Here is a 25319-nt window from a genome sequence, read left to right on the forward strand (position 1 = left end):
CCCCCGCCCCCCCCCCCCATGTGAATATAAGCATGCTAAAAAAAACACACACCCATGTATTTTCTTTCTAAAACATTGTAGCTTGATTTTGACATTCCAAAATGATGCTGCCATGGCTATTGTAATATTTCATAAGCAGCGGACCATTAATCAAGAAGTCATCTGGAAGTCATTTAAGCGTCACTGCGAAGCTGAAGTCCCTGTGGAGAAATGAATGCTTCACGGAGGGTGGGTTTTTTCCGTGATACTTAATGAGGTGTGCTTTACAAGATGTGATCAGTTTGGCCAAATTTTATGATAACCCAGAATGCTTTGAATATTGGGTGGGAACCCGTTCCCAACTACATATGAGACGTGTTTCTAGATATTTACATACTCACTTAGTCTTTCAACAAGCACTGAATCGTGCCGTTTGCCAGATCCCGTGGTGGTGCCAGGGACACCGAGACAAGTCAGTGTGCTCTTTCAAGTTGACAGTCTACGTAGACCTGTGCCATCCAACAGCACCACCACGAGCCACAGGTGGCTATTTAAGTTTAGATTTAAAATAATTAAAATTAAATAAAATTGAACATGTATCTCCTGAATCGAGCAAGCCATTTTTTCCAATGGCTAGTGGCTGTGTATTGGACAAAATAGATATAGAACATTTCCAATATTGCAGAAAGTTCAACTGGCCAATAATGGTTTAGAGCAGCGATGTTCAGCCTTTTTCATCTCATGGCACACCGAAACATAGGTTATATTTTTTGCCGATCTGAAAAAAATAATAGGTATACTTTTGATTCATTCACACCGGACAGCCATTGTTGTGTTGGCTGTTGTCATTTTTTTATTTGACCATCTAAGGGGAAAGAGGCCAGTGCCCTTGACTGAATGATCAGGTGTGGCATGTTTTAAAGATGCTTGCGGCTCATGGGTTGGAAATGGCTGGTCCAGAGGAGGAGATGGAGTGGACACTTGGTGCAGAGTCTGTGAAGACTGTCACAGATGTGTGTGCAGGGTCAGGGGAAGCCTAAAGCAGCAGGCTTACTTGGGACTGTAGGACTTAAGAAAGGCTTCCCAGAATAGCTTCTGCTGAGTCTTGAAGAACACGTGGGAATGAGCCGGATGAGGTTGGCTAGCAAGGGTGCTCCAGAAGGAACCTGATGGCATGTAAGGAACCTGATGGCATGTGCAAAACACAGAGGTAGACATTTCAGACGCATTAAAACACATGCAATGGCTAGGGATGCCTATTGGAGAACAGGGAGGTTTGAAATATTGAAAGACAGGAAAATGTTAGGAGATGAGGCCAGATCATGAGGGACTTGTTAAGCTAAGGAGTGTAGACTTTTATCCTGAAGGAGAGGTGAATTGCATAGGAGAGTGAGTAATGGGGATGAGGCTACACTTTTTGCTCTGAATGACTGGATGCCATTCACTGAGACTGGGAACCCCGAGAGCCAATCAGTTTGGGTCATGAAGAATTCAGTTTTATAAAGATAATGATGCTAAATAGCATGCATATCGAGTTTTACAATGTATAAAAGTTCATTCTCATTACAGTGCAGAGAAGCGGTTTTATAAAAGCAGAAATGGTGCTGACGAGGTCAAGTGCCTCATTCAAGTTCACGGGTCTGGTTTGTAGTTTTGCTGGGACTTGAAATCAGATCCCCAGAGCCCTGTACTTTCTGAACACTGTGGGTGACATGCATGTTTTCGCAGGGAAATATTTCACCCAATTTTTTTTTAAGTGAAATGTACTTTAAATACTATTGGTGCCAGTTTTATTTTCACATTTAACCTACTTTTTAAAGTTTTACAGTTTATAAACATCATAACCCAGTGATTACACGCTGCTCTCCCCAGAGGATACAAAAACATAGGTCTGGCTCTAACTTCTACATACAAAGTGCAAAATCTTGGGACGGTCTTGAGGTTTGCACCTCAGATTTGTACCATGTAAAATGGGACTCCTTACCGTAGAATTGTGAAGGGAAGATGGGGTAATTTTTGTCAACATGCTTTGTGACCATAAAATGCTATGTCCACTATTCCTCTTAAACATTACAGTCTTTCTTTCTCTTAAAGTGTTTGGGGGAGAGATTGTTTTGTTTGGGATGGGTGTTGGAGAGGGCCAATATCGGTTTGTGTTAAGGATGTGAAAGGAAAGTCAGAATTCTTGGAAAACGTTTGTTTAGCATCCACAGGTTTTGTTGTCTGCTGTGACGCTGCCACAACTATTTGTGGCTCTCCTTGAGACCTGTCGGGGCATTGGTAGACATTTGGGGAATGGCTGAAATGTGGAGTTGTGAAATTGATTTAATTAGAAACAGTAGAAGGCATATCCAACTGCTTTCCCATAGGCGACCACTGAAAAATCTGTGGATGTTACTTTGAGCTTAGATGTTGCAACAGCAATAGAAACCATTGCCAGCTTTGGCACTTGCACAGTTGTTGTTTAACACGTACTATAAGACTAGGATAATTTCATTTGTTTCAAAATGTACTTTGACTTTGGAACTCTTCACAATGCTAAAGTGAAACTTGAATCTCTGAATACTAATCTCTGAATATTAAGGTCTCTCACCCTAGCCAGTTTGGATACAGTGTCGGCCTGCGGGCTGAGGGTCCCAGGTTTGATTCCGGCCAAGGGCATATACTTGAGTTGTGGGCTTGATCCCCAATATGGGGTGTGCAGGAGTCAGCCAATCAATGATTCTCTCTCATCATTGATGTTTCTCTCTCTTTCTCCCTCTCCCTTCCTCTCTGAAATCAATAAAAATAAAAATAAGATCTCTCAGTTTTTTGGTTTTTGTTTTTGTTTTTTCTTCCATTTGTAGGACAATTAATTCTAAATGGAGGCTTTACTTTACAAAAGAGGACTAGCAAATAATTTGAAAGGGAGATTTTCAAATCAAATATAAACAGTGGGTCAAAACTAAATAGTTTAGTGATATGTAAGTATTGACTGACACATACATATACAGAATATATATGTGCACACACATATATAAAAATGCACTTACAAAATGTTGTAAGCATAAGGAATTTTTGCACATACCATTTACTCAGATTACCCAAATGTTAACTCTCTCTCTCTCCACACACACACACACACACACACACACACACACACCATAACATGTAAAATATATGTACATTTTTCAGAAACATTTGAGAGTAAGTTGCAATCATCATGCCCTTTTACCTCTAAATATTTTATTGTTTATTCCAAAAATACACGGATTTTTGCTTAAATAACTGCAGTATAGTTGTCAAATTCAGGAAACTAGCACTGATATATATTTTTATCTGATCTGTAATACAAGTTGCCTCTGGTTATTGTCTTGAAAATTTGTTTTAAATTTCTAAAACTATTTTTTGTGGTCTCTGAGTAAATGCATATAATCAAAATTGGTCAAGTTGGGCAAAGGGAAATTATTTTAGGGTGCAAGAGAAATAATAAATGGCAGTTAATATTTATTGAGAGTTTATTATGTGCTAAAAACGTAATACATGCTACCTGATTTAATGCTCACAAGGCCTCTATCCCCCGATGAGGTAGATATAATTTATTATTATCCCATTTTACAGATGAGAACATGGAGGCTTTAGAGAGGTAAAAAACTCACTGTGGTCGTATAGGAAATAGCAGAGCCAGGATTTGAATATATATTGATGTGATTCAAGTCTTCTTAATTTCTAAGCCATAATGTTGCCTCTAGAAGCACAGGATTGAAAGGGAACTTAAGAGACCAGCCACTCACTATTATTTACTGCTCTAAGTATGTCCACAGCTAACCATCAAAGATGGTTTGGCTGCCCAACATTTCCCTTAGTCAGTTCATTGAACACAAAATTTATTAACAAAGAGTTCTTCCTACAATGAAGTTTTCTTATCTAGCCATACCATTTTCAGATGAAAATATCAAGGCCCAGTAGTAGACGAGTCGCTTGCCCAAAGTACCACAGTGAGTATGTAACTGAGCCGGGATTAGACCTATGTAAGCTCAATGTCATTCCCACTATGTTCCATCAGCTTTAATGTCTCTGAAATGTTTAAGTGGTCTTAGATAGCCTTATTGGGTTGTTTAGAGCTGTAGAAAGTAGCTGATTATTGTTCTCTTCTAATGCAAGGAATTTATTTTGCCTCTAAACTAAAGTTTGACTTACTTAACACTTCCTTGATGAAGGCTTGTCAGATAAGCTCTATCAACAGCAGTAATTTCCCAGTAAAAGCAAAAGAGTTCTTCAGTTGCTCTGATGATATATGACAGTTAAAAGTATTATATTCTTGGGAGCATTCTCTTATTCCACTTTATAGTGCTTTGGTAGGATGACTTAATAGCCCTTACTAGTAGTTGGGAAGCACATGGTGAGCTCACAGAGCAGTATAACTAGTCTGATTCATCCCATTTTCTTGTGTCATTTGGGGACTGCTCATATTAGGGAGTTAAGGGTGAAAATAGATAAATAGAAACAAACCTTATAGTAACTGGACGTACTATGTACTGGATAGGACTTCCTAGAACAAACATTGTTTGTATTGTTTTAACTCATAAACTCAGAGAGCTATATTTGTTCCAAATTTGCTGATGGGGAGGCTGAGTTTTTCCTCAGAGTGGTTAAGTAACTTTCCCAAGGTCACATAGGTTGTTAGTAATGGACTTGGTTTCAATTCTAGCTCTGACTGTAGGTGTGGAGAGTATGAGGAAAGACTTATTAGACATTTCATGAATTCAACAGACTTTGGTTAGATAAAACGCTGTGTTCAGTGTTGAATTTAATGGGATTCTTGCCTTTAAGAGAGATGAACAGTGTACTGGAGTAATGGGAGTTCAAAGGAGAAGGGAAGTAACTTCTATCAAAGAAGATTAAGAAAGACCTCATCAAAGAGTTGTCATTTCTGGAGAGCCTTGAGGGATGGTGGGAGTTCTTCATGAGGAGATAAGGAAAAAGGAGCATGAGCAAGGATATGGAGATGACTGGGATAGGTAATAGGAATGCTGTGGTGCTTGGTTTGGTTGTCGTGCTGAATTCCTGAAAGGAAGTTATGGGAAAGAAACAAGGAAGGAATTTGAGGCCAGATTGAGGGCCTTTCTTGGCAGACTAATGAGGAGTTTCAACATTTGAGTGGCTGTTGGAAGTTTTTGAGCTAGGAAATGACTTGATCACCTATGACCTTCAATCAGTGTCATCTCATAGTAGAAAGTAGGATGGCTGGAATGGAGAGAGTATAGGGAGACAGAGGAAGATACTAATGGCAATGGTGCAGGTAGGAATGATGAGAATCTGAACTAGGGTGGATGAGAGGCATTAAGAGGGAAGTTGTGGAAGAGGCATCAAAAGACGTCTCAGCTGGGATGACGGGTGTCATCAATAACACTTAATTTTAAGATGGCAATTTTGAGGAGTCATTTGATGCTTTGACAAAAAGACAATACAGAAAGAGAAACTGCTTCAGAAGAGATGACACTGCATGTACTTTTGAATATACATGTTGACTTTAGATATGATATGGTAGGGGCATCTGGAAATACAGGTATGAAGTTGAGACTAGAGATTCATGGATGTCGGCTACTGAATAGAGTATCATGGGTATAGATTGTGGAGTCTTTTATTTTGAGGTGATCACTGGAAACATTAGATTATAAGAGCTTGCCAAGGGAGAAAGGGTAGATGAAAAGGGAAGGAGGCCAAAGACAACTCCTCGGGAAACACTTGACTCAGGGTGTGGGAAGAAGACCAAGTGCCAGAGAAGTGGGAGAATTAGGGCAGAACTGTGCCCCAGGAGCTGTGGGAGGGGAGGCTTTTCACAAGACACGAAGAATCAGCTTTGACATGCTGGAGAAAGGGGCCTATGGCCAGATATTGAGAAAAAGCCTGGAATTTAAGTTTTTTAAGAATCATTTCAGTAGGGTTGTGAGAAGTTCATCAAGAAGAGGGTATGTGGGGACAGCTAGTAGGTGATTTCTGGTTTTTCGAGAGAAGATAGAGCTTGGAATATGGACTGTATTTGACAGGAGCCCATAGGGATTTTAAGAGACAGAAACCCAACTGCGGCCTAATAGAGGATTTATTGTTTCATGTAGAACTAGAGAGCCCAGAGGTGGGGCTGGCTTCAGAGGGTACTGGATCTCAGGGTTAAAGGTTATACGTTTTCTCATGCTCCCCATTTCTTAGGTTCGCTTGTCTCTGCTTTTGTATTTTGGCTTCATTCTTTCCTATTGCAAATAGCCTGTCTCCCTATAGTGGGAAACACAACCTTTGGTAACCCCAAGCACATACTTGCATCTTGAAATCTGAAATGAATACCTATTGTCTTCCTCCTTACTTTCAGCAGAAAACTCCTAGGAGGACTCTGGTTGGCCAGACCTGCCTCATGTGCCTGCCCTTGAACCAGTCTCTCTACTGTGTTCAGGATGGTATGGCCCAGCCTGGGTCATGGCCTCATCCCCACTAGGATTACCTGGTTGGAGAAGTTCCCCTCAAAGAAAGCAGAAAGGGAAAAGAAGACATGCCTGGGAGAAAGAAATTATTGTTATGGCATCCCGCTAGGATCTAGTGACTGGACACACTGTGGGGAATATCTGGGTCGATCTAAAATGAACAAAGGATGGCTAAAGAATAGAAAGGTCCCAGTAAAAGCTTAGGTAATTTAAATTTATAGTAGAACCAGGGGGCTCTGTAACTTTGGCCTATAGTGATTAGCAGCCTACATGCAAAGGTGGTGAAAGATTTGATGTACTCAGAATTTGGGTTGGAAAGGTCAGGAATTCATAGGAGACTAGAAGAAATCAAGCAGGAGAATCAAGCAATTCGTTGTTAAAGTGTTTGACACAGGATTCAGAAAGTGTGTAGAGAGGCAAATGAAGTTTGTTGGCTTGTTTATTAATTGATTTTAATCAAAGCTGATGATTTGTTCTTTGACTAAAAATAGTAGTGACTACAAGTAAATGAAAACAGATTTGATTTTCTGCTAGCATGTTTGAACTTTCCAGCAAGGAAATAGACTAAGTCATTTCTTTTATGTGTCGTTCACTCTAAGCCAGGCCATGCTTCTTTAACACAGTATTATGTGCTTTAATAGAACCTTTAACTCAGAATTTGTTCATTATTTCCCCTATTCACCACTTATTAGTCATATATATATATGTGTGTATATATATATATATATATATATGTACATAAATATATATGGCATAATATTCTTTGATATGATATATTCTTAAATATTATATTGGGTCTATCAAAGAATATTATGTTGGAAATGCTAGAAATATTTGTATCACAGACATACTTGGCTTATTAATAAAATGATCATAAAATTAATGAATATTCAGTTTTAAAAATCCAGACTCCGATAAGAAGAAGAGAGGAAAAAGAATCACCCATTATCTCACCACTGAGGGATATCCATGGTCCATCCCTAAACAAGTCACGGGGATTGAACCAGCATGATTGGCTAAGACCAGTCATAGTTTAATCATGAAGCTGAGTCTTGTAACAGAGGAGATATTTGAACAAATCTAGGCTCTATCAGGAAGTCATGAATGGCTATTTGGTAGGCAACCAACAGTGCCTGCCACAGTTCCTCTCTGTTCTACTCACCCATTCTATACAGTTCATTTGCGCCCTTTCTGCTACGGGAAGCCTTCCCTGGTTTTTCTTTCCCAGATCCATCTTATGCTTTCTCTGCTCCTCACCCCTTAGTACTGGATGAAGAGCCTTGTGATTTTGTGCTCTAGGTGTTTTTCCCACTCCACTGACTTTTTTCTAAGGCCAGAGCCTGTTGTCTTACTTTCCTATACGACCTCTGGTGATAGTAACCACATATTTGTACTTGAAATTGAGGGAGGGGTTAAGACAAAAGGATTTCTTTTTAAAAATATATATATTTTTATTGATTCAGAGAGGAAGGGAGAGGGAGCGAGAGGTAGAAACATCAACGATGAAAGATAATCATTGATCAGCTGCACGCCCCACAGTGGGGATCAAGCTCACAACTGGGGTATGTGCCCTGACCAGGAATTGAACTGTGACCTGGTTTATAGGTCGATGCTCAATCATTGAGCCACACCGGCCAGGCAAGACAAAGGATTTCTTATTTTGAATTTATTGATGTGAGAAACCTTATCAGACTATGTAAAAACTAACTTCCATTGATATTTTATGTTTAATGAATCATCCTCATTTATAAGAACTGAAATGAGAAACTTCTTAGGAAAACGCAGTACCTTCTTTGCCATACCTGTGGTGCTTGGCCTGTAGTAAAAGGTCAAATTTGTTGGTTGATGTTGGTTGTAAAAATTTTTTTAAAGCTGTATTTCCTCATATGTGTGGATAGTGCATGTGTTCATTGCAAGAGGATAAATGACTAGGTTGTCAGGATAACTTTGCTCAGGAAATATAACTATTAACCAAGGTTTTTATTGATTTACCCATAAAATATGTCTTCTGTGGGTTACTATAAGAGGAACTGGAAGATACAAAGGCCAATTGGTGCAGGTGGAACATAAGTTTCTTTGAATTGAATAAGCTCTTTTAGTATGTACACAAGTACTAGATGGCCTATACACTGTTAGCAGGAACAAGCTTACTTTTTATTTTTTAAAAGGAGAGGGAGAGAGAGAAACATCAATGATGAGAGAGAATCTCAATCAGCTGCCTCCTGCACACCTCCTACTGGGGAACGAGCCTGCAACCCAGGCATGTGCCCTGACTGAGTTCATGGGTTGATGCTCAACCACTGAGCCACAGTGGCCAGGCCACACTTATTTTTTGATAAGCATTACTGCTTTAGTTTTGTGTATTTAAACAGAAATATGTAATATTACATATGTGTGGGGAGTGTATGAAATAATTGTCCTCTTTTCTATGAATGAAGACTACTTTTAAAAACTTGAGAATCTCCATCATAGGGGTTCTTAATACATGCATGCTCATAAGACATATTCAGTTTTCACATATACTTACATAAAAGTTCTATGAAGATGTAAAACTCTTCCTGGTCTGTGAAGAAGTAGGGTAAGGAAAACGTGTTGGCTGACTGAGAACTCTCTGATATACTGTACCAGATGAGGTTTATGTAATGCTGATAGGAAGAATGTCCAAGGGGAATATAAAGGACGCTATTTGATTGTTAGCCCTCTGGACTCACTATGAAAATAACCACATCCTTTGGTTCTCTTAAAGTCATTTATAGAAAATAATATAAGACAACATTGTTCTGTTTTTAGAATTTATATTATTTTGTTGTTTACCGTATTTTATTTTGAGGCCTTATGTTTTTTTAGCCATGGAGTAGGGCCTTGGGCAAGGCATGGAGAAAACAGGGGCTCACTTTTTTTCATCTGTTTAAAAACAAAACAAAACAGAGAGGACGTGGTGATACTAAGCCTGCCTGACCCTGGATTATGAAAATAATAAGTGCTACATAAATGTTAGTTTTTGTTAATATGTGCTGATACCAAATATCCCTAAATGGGAATCAGCTACACCTCTTGAGGTCTTTATCTTTCACAGGAGGCAACAGAGTGCTGAGCACATAGTAGGGCCTTACCATGTAAATAAATCTATGATCAAGGATTTAAATTAGAGGAATGTATTATAATGCTTTTTGTTTTTACTTTAAAAGGTTGTCCAAATTTTGCATCCTGTTGATTTCAAATGATCTGTACTAATAAAAGGGTAATATGCTAATTAGACCAGATAGACTGGACGTCTTCCAGACAAAGCCACGGTGGCGGGGGCCGAGGCAGAGGCAGTTAGGGGCGATCAGGCCGGCAGGGGAGAGCAGTTAGGGGCATAAGGCAGGCAGGCAGAGGTGGTTAGGGGCAATCAGGCAGGCAGGCAGAGGGGTTAGGGGCAATCAGGCAGGCAGGCAAGTGAGTGGTTAGGAGCCAGTGGTCCTGGATTGAGAGAGGGTGTCTGACTGCTGCAGGGATCAGGCCTAAACTGGCAGTCGGACATCCCCTGAGGGGTCCCAGATTGTGAGAGGGTGCAGGCCCAGTTGAGGGACCCCGCCTCCCCCGTGCACAAATTTTGTGTACCGGGCCTCTAGTATTTAATATGAGAATGTCACTCACACTTTCCTGCAGCAATATTTGCCCCATTGAGTGTTGACCTGGAAATGCCTTCTCTTAGGGCAGTGCTATGGGCTGGTGCTTATGTCTATTGTATTTTGCACGTGGCATGACTTGATACTGATTCACCTACTTGAGAAAATTGAATGGCATTGCAGGAGAAGCAGCTCAGACATGTTTAGGTACAATCTGTGATAGTTCGTATGTGTGGCTTCAAATTAAGATCTGGGGAAACATAGGTGTAGAAAGAAATGGTGAGGGAGGAGCATTGCTGAGAGTGAGATAAATGTGGCTTGGTAGGGAGGGGTGGTGCACAAGGTACTCTGCTGTCAGTACTTGATAATAGCACAATGCCGGGCCATCTGGTAAACCACTTCTGCAAAATGAAGGTGGTCACATGAATTGAGGGGAGGCCACTCTTTACTGGTTTGGTCGCCTGACCCCCAACTTCTCCATAATGTGATAGAGAAAGCACCATGAATAAAGCTCTCTATGGTTTGTATGCAAAGCGTGCTTGAGCCTCACAGCTACAGTTGCCTAGCCTCCCTCCGCCTGCTCCACCCCAGGCTCCTCACAACAGCTGCTGGGAGCTACTGAACCCTCATCTGCCCTTCCCCCAGCTCCGTCCATATGTCTAGTCAGTGTATATTGTAGTCCTTACTCTACTGTGCTCGACTAGAATTTCAGCCAAATGGCTACAATGACATTTCTATAGCAGACTAGAAGACACCTAAATCCAGACATTTCTCAGAGAAATAGACACCAATTGGCTTACTCTCTATTTCACACTTGCCTCTCTCGTTTCTTTAAATGAAGAAATCCCAGCCTAATTCAGCACACAGATTACCTTATGCCCGTGGCCTGCTCATTCATGCACACCACTGACCAGTGCCTCTTTAACCCACTGTTCCTGTTCCCCCCTCTGGGAGGGGGGCCAGATGGAAAATATCACGTAGCATATGCATTTAGGATAGAGGGTATAATTGAAAACTCTAGCTCCCCCTGAAAGGAGCCCCTAATGTGAATCCACGGACCTTATGAATAATAAATACACACAAAACTGATTCATAAAGGCATTGCACACTGAGCCACTTGTATCCTGTTTCCTGGAAGGGCTCCAAGTCCAATGGGAGGGCGGAAGTCTTGTGGCTCGCTCCACCCTCTTTCGGTCTCTCCCCTCTCTGTCTTTGCTCTCTCTTTGCTTCTGGGACTGTTGCAATAAGCAGAATAAACAGGAGTTGCCTTGAGGTAGCCTGAGCTCCCATTTGAAGTCCTGCTAGACCCGTGTTAAATCTGTGTGATCATGTGCATGACCCAGAGTATGTTGAGATAATACTGTTGACCAATGGATTGGTGTTCCCAAGTTTAAAGTCTACCTTCCCCACCACCCTCCTTAAGAAAATATCCTAAAGAAAATTGTTGCCAGAGCACTTTAAAATCTAGCCAGATAGTTCTTTCCTGTTAGGAGAGCAAAGGGGAGTTGAAGTGAAACAAGAGGAGAAAGCATGCAGGAACGTGAATCTAATCAGGAAGCTCTCCCGCTCTTTACGTAGCAGGGTTGCTGTTTTGAATCTTGAGTCTGATAGGGACTTAGTTGAAGCATCACAGCAAATACCAAGGACCTACTACATGTCAGGTTCCATGTGAGAGGGTGCAAAATGAATATAAACTAGTCTCTGCTCCTATGGGACATATAATACAATTGAAGGAGATATGACAAGCTCATGGTAACTAGAGGCAAGATGCATCCAGTGAGAGAGCTTTGACTATACAGATACCTGTGGAATCAAAGGAAAGTGAAAGCATACCAGTGTCACATTGTTGGTATTATCCAACTTGGACAGGGATGATGAATAAGGTTTCAGTGGTCAGAGGCCAGAGTGGGGGTATTTCAGGTGAAGGAAGTGTCATGAGGGAAGAGTCAGAGGTGGAAAAGCATAGAGTGCTAAATTGCAGATACAAGGAACACCGGGGAAAGAAGATCATGCTGAAGGTCTGGCTAATTCAGCACAGAAAATGCTCAGAGTTGTGTTTTGTTTTGTTTTTAAGATTTAGATCTTATGGTATTATAATTAAGCAGTTTGAGGCAGGAGTCTTATGGAAGTAAATGGCAATAATACTGGAGGAGAAAAAATGATGGCCTAGACTTAGGTCACAGCAGGAAGAGTAATAAGTGGATGGATGGACACTATGGAGCCAGGCTCCATATGGTCTATGTTCAGGGCGCCAAGTCCAACGGGAGGGTGGCAGAGAGGAAAGAAGGGATGCTTGGGACCATCTACCCTCAGCACAGAGAGAAGCATACCACCAGCAACCTTCTGTTCTCACCCTAATGATGTTTTTTTTAAGGGCTTCATAGCCATTGGAAGAAGAAGTACAAAAATAGAAATATTACAATTTACCAAATTAATAACATTTTGTGGAGCCAGCCAATAGGTCCTCATGCAGAGAGAAGTTGGGAACACTGTTGGGTGTAGCAGAGACAGTCCGGGCACAGAATGGGAAGTAGCTGGCCTTGGCTAGGAGAGGGCACTGGTGACAAATTCTTCCTCAGGATCCGCCACCTGTTTTTCCTTGGGAGCTGCTGAAAAAGCACAACAGAGAATGTTCTATATCCCAATAGAGTCCCAGTGAGTGTAGGGCATGCCCTGCACCTTGGGCATCTAGGGGCCCCATCCCCCACCCCCATCCCCACGCCCCTTCCCACGGATCTTCTTTGGCTCTGGGAAGAATGGTACTGTTAGTCTGTTGGAAACTCCTCTATAAAATTGCAGTTCTGACCTCCAAAGGCCATAGCCCCTACGTGTGAGCTCTGGTCTGCTGGGTGAGACCTGTTGCAACTCAAACAAGGCTATTGCCCAAGTCCATTGTGTTATCTGGGAATTGGTGACCCACCAGAGGCATCACAGAGGTGCAGAGAAAGTAGATGAGCATGGGAGCCAGCCAGGAATGCTGGCTCCTCCACTTACCAGCCCTGTGACTTATGCCAAGTCCACTAGCCTCTTAGGGACTCAGAGAAGCGTGGCTATTGTCATGCGATGATGAAAATGAAAAGGAATGTCTGTAAACCACTATCACAGTGCCTGTAACTACTGTGGGCTCATTACCGAGTAGGCGTTTCCTTCCAGAGATGTGGGGGACTTGGTCCCCAATCCTATTATTTACTCACTTTGCTCTTTCTGGATCTGAGGTTTTGAACAAGAAGTATCCCTAGGGTCTGCTCTAAGAATCACTGGCCCATAAAAGAAGCAAAGAGGCTTAGGAGGGTGCAGCTGCTGAAGCTGCAGAGCCCTCACCAGGCTGCTGTGTTTATCATTCATTAACAGCCGCTCGGTAAAATGTGGGTAGAGGCATTCCAGAAGAAAGGAGTAATCAGAGGGAGTGTGAGGTGGTGTGCCCCCATCTCAGCATTAGCATGGTCCACCACATCCGGGTAGTGTTGATTTCTCCAGTTACTGGGCTTGCATTTCGGGATAAGCCACAGGCAGAGAGCTCATTCGGTCATTTCCATTGACAATAAATAGTGGAGAAAGAGAGGGTGCTTTTTGAAGTTAGCTTACTTTAGTTTTCCCATGGCTCATAAAGGGGCAGAGATTTGGGGAAAGGAGGCAAATGTTTTGGCTCATGCGCTTCAACACACTCTTCTGTTGACAAGTAGAGGGAATCAGGTTCTCTGCATTTTGCCACTTCCTCTGTTAAATTGTAAAATACTCTTTTCCATGACTGAAGTCCTCAAGGAAAGTCCATAGATATGGGGACATTGAAAGCTATTATCAGAGACAAAAGGATAAGACTCTTGTATCAGCCTCAGTCTGTTTATAGTGTTTGCTCTTTGGCAGACTTGACAGTGAAGGCTGGTCTTTCAAAGAACTTGGAGGAGCCCTCATAGACACAGGACTTGCATTGCTCAGGGGGAGAAGGCTACTTACTGCCCCTTATGGTCCATACTGTCCAATTTGATCTTTTAAGCACTGCATTATCAACTGAATTTAATTAGTGAGCCTGGGCGAGGGGGGAGAAAGCCCCTTGAGAGGGCGTGCATCAAGCCTGCAGCAGGTGTAGACTGTGGGATGCTATGGCATTGGAATGGCAAGCATTTTCGAGGAAGAAATTCTGAGAAAGCAGTTTTTGAATATTGACTTGGCATTTTCCCGTGCCTGTTCTTGGAAGTGTTTGTATTTGGCCTACAATCTTACTGTGCAAGGAATAACCATAGAAGGTAGCCTGTGACCAGGTTCAGTAAGAATTCATACATCAGGCATGGTCATTAGAACAGAAGTTTTCATGGGAAGTAACACTGAAGTTGGCTTTTTAGGGGGTGAAGATGAGATTGAAAGGTGAAGCATTTAAAGACGTAGAGGTGAAAATAGCTGGTCTAGAATCAAGAGGATTTGCTGAGGAGAAACATTTTAAATGGAAGCACTGAAGAGGTCACCATCTGCAGTCTCTCATTTTATACAGGGTGACCTCTAAGAGGTAAAAGGTCATGAGCCTGGGTTGTGGGAGCCTCGAAAGGCAGGCAGAATAGAGCTTAGGTGCTGGGGTGCCTTGTGTAAAATCAGGGAAATAGTGAAAGGGCTATTTACGAAAAATTTAATTTAGGGGCATGTGTTCAAACTGTGTTAAATCCTGTCTTTTTAAAAATTAAATTTATTGGAGTGACATTGGTTAACAAGATTATATACATTTCTATGATACATGATCTGTATATTGAATAATGTCCACCACCCAAAGTCCAGTCATCTTCCATCACCATATATTTGGCCCTCTTTACCCTTTACTTCCCACACCTTCTGGTAACCACCATACTATTGTTTGTGTCTATGAGTTTCAGTTTTATATTCTACATATGAGTGAAATCATATGGTTCTTAGCTTTCTCTGACTGACTTATTTCTTTTCGTATGATATTCTCAAGATCCATCCATGTTGTCACAAATGGGATTACTTCATCATTCCTTACGGCTGAGTAGTATTCCGTTGTACACATGTACCACATCTTCTTTATCCAGTCCTCTATGGAAGGACACTTGGGTTGTTTCCATGTCTTGGCCGCCGTGTGTGAAATCCTGTCATATAGTTGTGATATTGCCTGAAAAGCCAGCATTGTTATCCTGGCTGTTGAATAAACGACACACTTGCTCTTGTCCTGTGATTGTTTTACCTTTCACTCCTCCACCCACATTCCCTCCCAACTCACACACATCTTCAGTACATGTTTCTATGTTAATACCAGGAAAAGATCAAGCCTTTCCAAGACTGTTTGCATTTTAACTGGGACAAAAGTAAATGCATCAAGAAAAAGTAAATGCATCTAAAACGTAGAGTTTTCAGGTCTCAGTGACTTCAAATGTATGAGCCTTCCTGAAATCAAGGTGTTTGAGAGGAACAGATTGGAAGCAGGGGACACAGCTGATGTCTAAGAAGAGGGTGTTGTATGCCAGACACTTAGTAAGCACTTCAATTTGTTAATGAGAGAAACTTTTTAGTGAATCGATGAATAAGGCTTAGGGGTGCAGGGAAAGAGAAAAGATAAAAAACGATGGAAAGAGAACCTTTAAAGAAGGAATTGGTATGACTTGGTGATTATGTGATCCTAAGGAGGAGAGAGCTTTTTTTTTTTTTTAATTATAGACACAACATCTCATGGCCTGGGAGAATGCCTCTGACGGAACCAGGAAACTGGGAGAGTGCTGTGTTTAATCCTAAGGGCATGCAACTAGCATTTAAGCCAAAACTTGGAACGCTCCTTCAACCTCACCTGTTTATAAGTTACTTATATGAGTTGCGGTCCCATTTCCTGCTTCTTCTCCTTATAGTCCTCTCTTCAACTTTCCCTCCCATTTCTGTGTGCCTGGGAAAATGGGAAAGCAGAGCTCGGTATGAATGGCGTCCTGAGATTTTTTTACAAAATGACCCATTTTGTAAATTCTTTTTTATTCCACGCTTACTCCCACTTAAATTCTTTAGAACAATGCTTTTTTTAAAAAAAGAAATATATCAGCCTTTTTATGGAAAGTTATGCTTATGGTGAATTTTACTGTTTGCCTCTCTTTTGCATGGAATATGCTGCCCTGGGTTATGGAGATAACAGACCGATTTGCCTCCTGAAGGCATTCCTCCTTGACAGACTGGTTTGCTCAGATTCGAATAAACACTCCTGCCTACGGGCCAGTAGTCTGCATTTACGAGGCACTTGGAAAACACCGCAAGCTGCGGAGAGTGACCATGAATAGCAAACTTAATTTGGTTTAATGTGTTTTGGCTTGCTTGACCTCACCAGAATAAAAATGTGCCTGCTTAAATTATTGTATTGAGAGTTAAAAAAAAATAAAATAAAACCCAGAGACATTTATCTCATTGGAAGAATCTTGGGATCGCTTTAGCAAAGGTTTAAGTCCATGTTTAATGTCAGATAGGCTTGAGAAATGTTTAACATAGAGCTTTAATCACAGATGAGGTTATTGTGAGTTCTGAATTTTAACAGACTGAATTACAATTTTTCCCCCCTCTTGCTACTTTTCTTTTTCTAGACGATTGGCTGGCAACGACCTTTCTTTTATCCACCCAAAGGCCTTGTCTGGGTTGAAAGAGCTCAAAGTTCTGTAAGTAATGCAGTTTTAGAGTTTCACAGCTGGCTGTGTATTTTCTTTCTGCATAGTCAACATGCTTGGAGCGAGGTTAAGCACAGTTTCTTTTAGCTCAGGATTAAAAGGTTTAAGGAGTGGCCAGTGGGTTGGTGTGGGAGGCTAGAGGTTGATTTAGGCAAACGCAGGTCTAGATAACAAAAGTTAGAATCTGAATAAGAGGTCTTCTGACCTCTAGTGCATTAGAGTTGAATATTAGACTTTTTATGTGGCTAATGCACTGAATCAAAATCACATTTAAGCTTCACTGTTTAGGTTTTGTTTCCACATATTTTACAGCTATAAGAACGTTGAATTAGCTGACCCTCGTGGGGAAAGGACTTACAAGAGTTCCAAATATTACAGTCATTTCAGAGCTAAAGGGAACCGAGGTGCTTGTGACTTCTGTAGCCTGTGAGGGATCAGGACATCAATTCCCAGCGAGCTCAGGAGTTTGGAGTGTGGCAGGTTGAGGAACAGGGGGACTGACTGCCAGCCCACTCACTCCTACCACTACTTGCTGGGTGACCGTGGGCAAGTCACCAGACCTCTCTGGTCCAGTGAGCTAGAGGGGCCCTTTACCATCCCATTCTGTGGTTATGACTCGCATCAGGCAGTGATTTGATTAATGTGATTAGGAATGGCTTTAGGCACAAACTAGAAGGACTTCATTTTGGGTTCTGATCTTTGCCTTCAAGCTCCAGGCCCTTGCCCTCAGATGATTAAAGCTCGGGTTCTGCCCTGGCCTGCATTCACTGAGCACACGGCTGTTGCCCCCTAAGACTCAGGGTCTCCTATCCTCTTGGCACAAGTGGCTTTACCTCATGTCTGTGATTCTGGGCTCTGCTTTATTCCAGCTTGAAAAGGCATAGGGATTCCAGTGGGTGCTGTTATTCCTCCCAGTTAGCCTGTTATACCTCCCAGGGAACCTCAGCTGGGGTGATGAAGGTTAATGAGGTGCCTTCATTCCTGAGAGGAAAGCAGCCCCTGGAAATGTAGATTACATCAAGTGTGTGTCAGAGGATGACTTGGGTTTCATTTCTGGCTTTAGAACCAATGTTTCTTGCCTTTTTTTTTTTTTTTTTAATTCTCTTGTCTTGGGTGCTTTCCACCTTGATCTCTTCCCTTTCCTGCCATTGGCAATAAATTTTTTTTTTTGAAAGAGATGACTCTGAATTCTTCTAAGAAAAAATGGTCACAGTTGCTTATTCACTAACCAAAAATTTTCTTCCAGAACCCTCCAAAACAATCAGTTGAAAACAGTGCCCAGTGAAGCCATTCGAGGACTGAGTGCTTTGCAGTCTTTGTAAGTACCTTTTTGGTTTTCTGCATTTTTGAATCATACGATCATCTGGCTGCAACATGTGTAAAGACCGGGAATTCCAAGGAGAGAGGGAGATTTCTCTACTTCTCTTGGATAAAAATGGGGGTGGCCAGTTACCATTATGGAAATGCCCTTTGGCGAGTGAGCAGGAGGTGGCCCAGTCTGCCTCCTCTCTTTTCTCAGGGGTGGGAGGAAGTTCCAAGTGGACACTGCTGGGTGTTATTCCACGAGCTGGTCTGTGACAGGTGGGCATCACCCCTATGGAACCAGTGTCATGTGTGTACAGCAGTTGCAGTGTCTTGGGCCATGAAGGTCAAGGAACAGCCACAAAGAGGTCTCAGCTTCAGGTGGTGATGACAGTCAAAACAAACTGATTCGAGTTCCTTATCTGTGGACATTGAACACACACTGGGAGTGGCAACTTAATGGCCTGTGCTGCCTTCTTCCCAAGGCTCTTTGTCTTTTTGAGGAAAGGTTGGTTTTATGTGGAGCGTTCAAGATTTCAACTCTTGGTTTCTACCGTGCTCAGCTACTAATTTCCAAAGCTTTTTCATATAGCACGTCCCTTTGTTCTTTTTTTTTCTTTTTGCATCCTTTCTCATGTATATGTATGTGTATATGTACATGAACCTGGAGAATGGGGATCATTGCTGCCGTGGTTTGGGTATGCAGACTCCCATTCTGCCTCTAGTGGGTGGATCAGGTGAGCAGCTTGGTATCACAGGGACCCTGCCAATCCACAGAAGGGTTTGAAGAAACAACTGTTTTTATATTGAATAACCAGGTATTTGTTAATGACTAGAATGCCTGCTGTGGAGTAGTGCCAAGGCTACACCATAGGGTAGAAAACCAAGTTCCTGTCTTTGGGGCACTTTAAAGGAAAGAGGTGAGAAGCACTCAACTGAAGCATGTGTTTATCGTAACGTGACGCTTGCCAAGATTAAGAAAAGCCCTTTGCATATTTATGTCAGAATGTTTGCATCACTTTCAAAAAGAAATCCAGGCAAGTTTGGATTTATTAGAACTCTGGTTTTGAATCCCCACTCTGATAGTTACTGGCTGTGTGATGTTGGCCAGGTTATTTAAAATTCTCCATACAGTAGTTTGCTCATTACTTACTGTGTACTTGAATGCATGAAAAGGACTTAGGACAATATCTGACCGGTAATAAGTGCTCAATAAACACTGTGGAATCTCTTAATTTAAACATTGATGGTATATTTTAATAGTTTTTTTCCTTTCATTACTAGTTTACCCAATTTGCATAACTAGGTGAAGGGAACATCTTTGAAAGTAATGAAAAAGTAGTCTTCAAAACAAGGACCTTAGTTTGTTTTTCTAGTAGGATCACGAATACAAAGTTACAGTTTTAGTTCACGTCCAAATAAATACAATGGGACTAAGGCATAGTTTCTCAAAGTCTGGCTCTTTGACCATCTGTAACAGGATCACTAGGGGGAAATGTCCCTAAAATACAGATCTCTAGGCCATATCCAAGAAGTAATGATATTTTCTCTTTTAAGGGTCCAGGAAGCTATATTTCAAAAAATTTTCTCAGGTAATCTCATGTACATGGAGGTTTTGAGATTTACTCTGAATACAAAATTGTAATAGTTATCGCATTTATGTGTTATGAGTTATAAAATTAGGTTTTAGTCACACCACGCATATATATACTAATCCGTTCCTTAATGGTTTTTTTAATTGATTGCCCTTTAAAATAACTATAAATGGAAGCTTTTGTAGGAAATGCATGTGAATTATAGAAGATTTAGATGAAAGTAATCCAGCTGCTTATCCCATCCACTTGCTAATATAAAACCATTTAACTGCACCCAAAACACATCCCTGGAAATTGTAAATTGTAGATTAACTTTTGATTTTAGATTATCCTAGTAGTTAATGGAAAGTGAAAATAAAAATATGCACTAATAAAGCATATCTTATGCTGTAACAGTTAAACTTTACAATGCATCTAGTGTCATAAAGAAAAGAGTATCTAATGTCATAAAAAAGGAGTGTATGGGGTATCAACCACTAAATGTTCAAAATTGGGGTGAAGGGTGGGAGTGAGGAGAGGAGTCCAAACAAAAATTTTTTTAAAAAGGCGTCAGAATGCTTTTACATGTATCAGAAACACACGGAGCTATGGGTCAGGCCTGTTTTATTTGAGAAGGAAACGTTCTTGGGTTTGTTAGCATAATGGGTGTAGTGGTCAAGTCAGCTACAATTGAAATTCTGGTGTAAAACAGTCTTATCAGCACTTGAGTCAGTTTGAAAATCTGATCTTCAGACCAGAATTACACGAAGGCTTTCCTTGTGGTTTTGAAGTAGTGCTTTACCAGGAGCAAAGTTCATTAGGGGTGGAAATTGAACAGAAGTGGTTACTAAACAGGGAGCATGAACAGCCTTCCACAAAGCCCTGAGCGTTGCCTGAGCAGATTAAGAAGACATCTCAGAATTTGTCCCACTAGATTTTTTTTCTTAACGTTAGAACACACTTACATTGGATATGAAAGGATTTCAAGGGCTACGTTTTCTAAGTTTTCCACAATAGCAGAATTTCTGAACTATTTTGAACTAGAGCCTGGTAACAAACTATATATAGAGTAGGTGTTTACTGATATCGCAGACATTCATCACATACAGAATTATTTGGTATCGTAATTTCATTTAAGGCAACATAAAAACAGTATGTGAGCCTCGGTAAGATGTAAAAAAAAGTTGTTGCGAATAGAGAATAGACACATATTTTAAAGATGAATAGGAAGGGAATTCAGTTAACACATTGTTAGCCTTTTAACAACTGAAGTACACTTAAATACAATAATAATTGTATGGAGTTTAAATGGTAGAATACCTTAGCCAATCCACATCCTCTCCCACTCTGGGGGATATCTGATGCCATTTATTGCCTCTCCTGAATGGATCAATTATAGCATTTTCTATTAATAGGGATAAATATTAATAATGTAGGTCATTGGTACAAAGCCACAGCTCTTAAGATGAATTATCTGTGAAACATTAATCTCAGTGTAAGTCCAGTTCATTGTATTTATGGGTGCGCCTCCCACACCCGCTTGTGAATTGAGGTATAAGGATTAACCATTTGAGTCACCACAAAACCTTTTTCTCACTTAACTTCTGGATTTCATTTTCCGGAGTTCTTCCCTCTGCTCTCAATGTATGTGTGACTTTTACAATTTTGGGAAATTCTTAGCACAGAGGAAATTGTGTCTGCGTATTTAATGTTGTATTATTATTTTGCTTAGAATATAGTAATTGAACTTTTAGCTCAAAATTCACCTGGTTATCTTGCTTTCAGTAAAGGCTATCCCACTTTTTTTGGTGATATATGGCACAGAATTCTGCAGAAGCATGTATGGTGTACATAATACTGGGCTTAGGTTAAAAAAGTACTGACAACATTCCTTATTACAGTGTTTACCGCATCTCAACAGAACATTTAAATGACAATCTCTCTGTATGTAGGGGAAACATTTTGTTGAATATGAGTACATGTTAACAATATGATAATATAAGCAATTTTAGCTTTTAAACTGCTTTATCACTGAGAAACTAGGGAGGAACTTCAATCTGTACTTAAAATACAATCCAAACCCCTTACCTGGCCCACATGGGTCCACATGATCTGTTCCCATCCCCGTCTGTGTCTCTGTGGCCCCTCACTCCCTTTCTCTCAGGTGCTTATCACTCTGACCTGGCAGATGCTGGGACCACACCCAACTCCTTTCTGCTACTGAGTCTGCCCTTCGTGTTTCCTTTGCCTCTAACACTGCACCCTCTTGCTCTTTCTCTGAACCCTTCCTTCTAAACCTCTGTTAACCTTTATCTCAGTGTCCTGTTTATTTACTTCACAGCACTTCTTAGGCACTCTGTGATCATCTCTTAAATTTATCACACTGTGCGTCACCCCCACCTGAATGCCTAACAAGATGCTCCATTGAAATATGTTGAATGGATTGCAGACAGTTAAATTAGCTACAAGTAGAATTTAATTGCACTATTTAGTTACATTACATGGTTAACTGTATGATTGTATGTTCAGTGTCTCTCTCTCCCCAGGTGGAAGTTCCTTAAGGTTGTGAAGTGTGTGTGTGTGTGTGTGTGTGTGTGAGAGAGAGAGAGAGAGAGAGAGAGAGAGAGAGATTGAAATTGAACACACTGAGAGAGAGAGAGAGAGAGAGAGAGAGAGAGAGAGAGAGATTGAGATTGAACACACTCCTGTATCATGAAAGCAAATCTCCGAAGCAGCTCCTTAGCCAGAACTGAGCCAGTCTGTTACATTAAAAGATGCCTGTCTCTTCTCAGGGGTAGGTTCTTGAAAGCCCAAGGAAAGAACAAGCCTAAGTATGAGTCTAAGTGGATTCTTAAGGCAGCTGCTCAGTTTCCCGAGCTCTCCCATTGTCAGTGTCCCTTCTGTTATCTTGCCTTATCAAAAAGAAAGCTTCCATCTGATCCTCACCAGGACCAGGGGTCTTTAATAACCCCGGCTAATCTAGCAGCCCCTGGCCTGGGGGTTAGTTGGGAGCAGCCCTCAGTCCTCGCCTGGAGGGGAAGGGGACAGTTACTGCGGGATCTGAAGCTGGAGCAGCGTAGGAAATAAGGAGGCACAAAAGCCACTCTCAAAGTCAGTTTCCCAAACTAGAGAGCTGTCACACTCGATTTCTTTTAAAGTTTGCTGTCATTTTGACTTTTCATCAGGTTTTTTGTTTAGTTGTTCCCTAATTTTCACCAGGAGGTCCATGCCTGTCAGGTATGACTTTAAGTAGTGGCGATACATCAACAAGGGATTCGTGAAGAAAGTTGTGATTTGCTGGGCACATGCTATACTGTCCCTTATCATATTAATAGCAGGTTGTCTTTGTGCTAAAAAGCCATTATTCCAACAATTATACCTGGTTGTGCCCACCATAGCACTTGGGACTTAGTTTCCCAGATTTTCAGATGGGGACTTAATTTTAAGTGTGAGTAATCCTACTAGTAAGGTGTCCTTAATTCTTTAAAAGGAACAATTAAAGAAGCTTTAAAGCCACAGTAACATTGATCAGAGTAGCTATTTAACTTTTTCTATGAACAGTTGGCCCTTTTCTTAGTAACTTTATTTTGACAAAGTAACTTTTTAAAAAGTACTTAGTGCTAAGAGAAGAGGACAAGGTGGCTTTGCTAGTACATGACACCCATATTTTTAAGTTGGCCAGTGGTAATAAGGATTAAGAATCTATTAAAATGGCTTGCTGCTGTAAACATTTTGTTTTGAAATATTTGCTTATTCTTCCCCCTTTGGTACCAAGTCAGAATAACAATTAAATTTAATATCAAATACTAGTTGTGTTGTAAAATTGTAAGGAAAACAGCTTTATTTGCTCAGCTTAATTTCCTGTTTGTTTTTTTTCTGTATTTTTTATGTAGTTTGAAACATAATATTCCAATTTAAACCCTGTGAGGGTTTTTAAAAAAAATCTTTCTGGTCTTTAGGCCTTAAAGGATTCACATGTAAATTCATTTCTTTGTTATGAAGGAAGGGAGAGAACTGACTTCCATACACTGATCTTGGAAAAGTTGTGAGACTTTATGAGGACTTCTAGTGGAATGAAAGAAATCAGATGTCACAGCCCGGTCATTTTATAACCCCTTTTTGTTTGAAAACACAGAGCTGTGTGGCTTGGATTGCCTCATTCCAGTAGGACTCCTTACTGAACGTGGTTGTTTATTTCTGCCAGGCGTCTGGATGCCAACCACATCACCTCAGTCCCCGAGGACAGCTTCGAGGGGCTCCCTCAGCTCCGACACCTGTGGCTGGATGACAATAGTCTGACAGAGGTGCCCATTCACCCCCTCAGCAATCTGCCCACCTTGCAGGCACTTACCTTGGCTCTCAACAAAATCTCCAGCATCCCCGATTTTGCATTTACCAACCTGTCGAGCCTGGTGGTTCTGTAAGTATCCACCCCATTTAATATCATATAGTTATGTTAATTTGGGAGCACAAAACAGGTTTCTTAGTATGAAAGTATCTTGCTGATTATGCTCCTGAAGAGCGAGGGTTTGGGGGAGCTGCCTTTTATACAAAACTAGAGGCCCGGTGCACAAGATTTGTGCACTCGGGGGTGCTGGGGTCCCTCAGCCTTGCCTTCACCCTCTTGCAGTCCGGGAGCCCTTGGGGGATGTCCGACTGACGGCTTAGGCCCGTTCCCCATGGACCACTACACCAAACCGACTAGGCACTATTTTATGTTTTTACCAACTTCTCTGTTCAAACAGTATATGATGTTTTGTGTTTCTAATCTTTGAAAACTTGGATATAATAAAATGGCATTTCCTATAAAACCTGGTACCGATTCTTGATGTAAGCTCACTTGCTTCCTTCCACATCATTTCCCCCACTTCCCCGAAGGAGAGCTCATCCAAGTTTCACTGCATATAATTAAAAGTGCCTCAAAACGTTTGTTTTGATAGGGTGCATATTAAGGGATCTTTAATGTGTGCACCCTTTTCCCACTAGAGATATCTTCCTTGTCATTGGTATTCTGTCCAGTGAATCTCAGTCTGGAGTATATATCGAGATAACTACCCAGTGCTACTTGTTTTCCATTGGTCAAGTGTTGAAATGTTTAGTTATGCCATTTGTTTTCTTTTTTTATTAGTAACTAGAGGTCCTTTGCCCTTGACAGGAGTTGAACCCATGACCTTTCAGTCCTTGGGCTCCATCCACCAATCCAAACCACTAGGACCATTTCTTTAAGCCATACAAATTTAGACATATAAATCATTGTAATAGTTGCTATTGGGTGCTGTTAAAGTCATTTTGATGCTTTTTTCCATAGGCACCTTCATAACAATAAAATTAAAAGCCTGGGCCGACACTGTTTTGATGGACTAGATAACCTGGAAACCTTGTAAGTTTATTCATATTTTGGATGATCATATTATGATGTCAAGGGTGCAATTTTGCATTTCATTGCAAAAAAGAAAACATTAAAGGTCCTACGTTCACTCATAATTATGTTAATAGTTGGCTAAATTCTTGCCATCAAATAACAAAGTTATGAATTCTAATCTAAGTTTATGGTTAAAAATGGCACAAAAATTTGAACTTAATATTTCTTGCAAAAGTACATGTTAAAAGCAGCTCAGTCTGTCAAACTGTATTACCTTTCCTACACTATGGTTTTGTTAAAATTTATGGTAGATAATTAATGGAATTTTGAGCCTTATCAAATTAATTCTGGGAGAAGTTTTTTGTTTGTTTGTTTTTTCCTTGAACACAGTTGCCTGG

At 40.9% G+C, this 25319-nt stretch overlaps 1 protein-coding gene across 1 annotated transcript in view; it reads left to right on the top strand.

Annotated features, from left to right (window-relative positions):
• The window catches only part of LGR4 (leucine rich repeat containing G protein-coupled receptor 4), a 94773-nt gene that overhangs the window by 51886 nt on the left and 17568 nt on the right, over positions 1-25319 (top strand). The window contains exons 3-6 of the mRNA XM_070428136.1: positions 16603-16674; positions 17930-18001; positions 23764-23979; positions 24868-24939. Coding sequence (XP_070284237.1) covers positions 16603-16674; positions 17930-18001; positions 23764-23979; positions 24868-24939 — 432 coding nt within the window. The remainder of the gene's footprint in view (positions 1-16602; positions 16675-17929; positions 18002-23763; positions 23980-24867; positions 24940-25319) is intronic.

The sequence above is a fragment of the Myotis yumanensis genome, unplaced genomic scaffold (genome assembly GCF_028538775.1).
Source record: "Myotis yumanensis isolate MYYU_CA2020_CCGP unplaced genomic scaffold, mMyoYum1.0.hap1 SCAF_10, whole genome shotgun sequence".
Classification (NCBI taxonomy): domain Eukaryota; kingdom Metazoa; phylum Chordata; class Mammalia; order Chiroptera; family Vespertilionidae; genus Myotis; species Myotis yumanensis.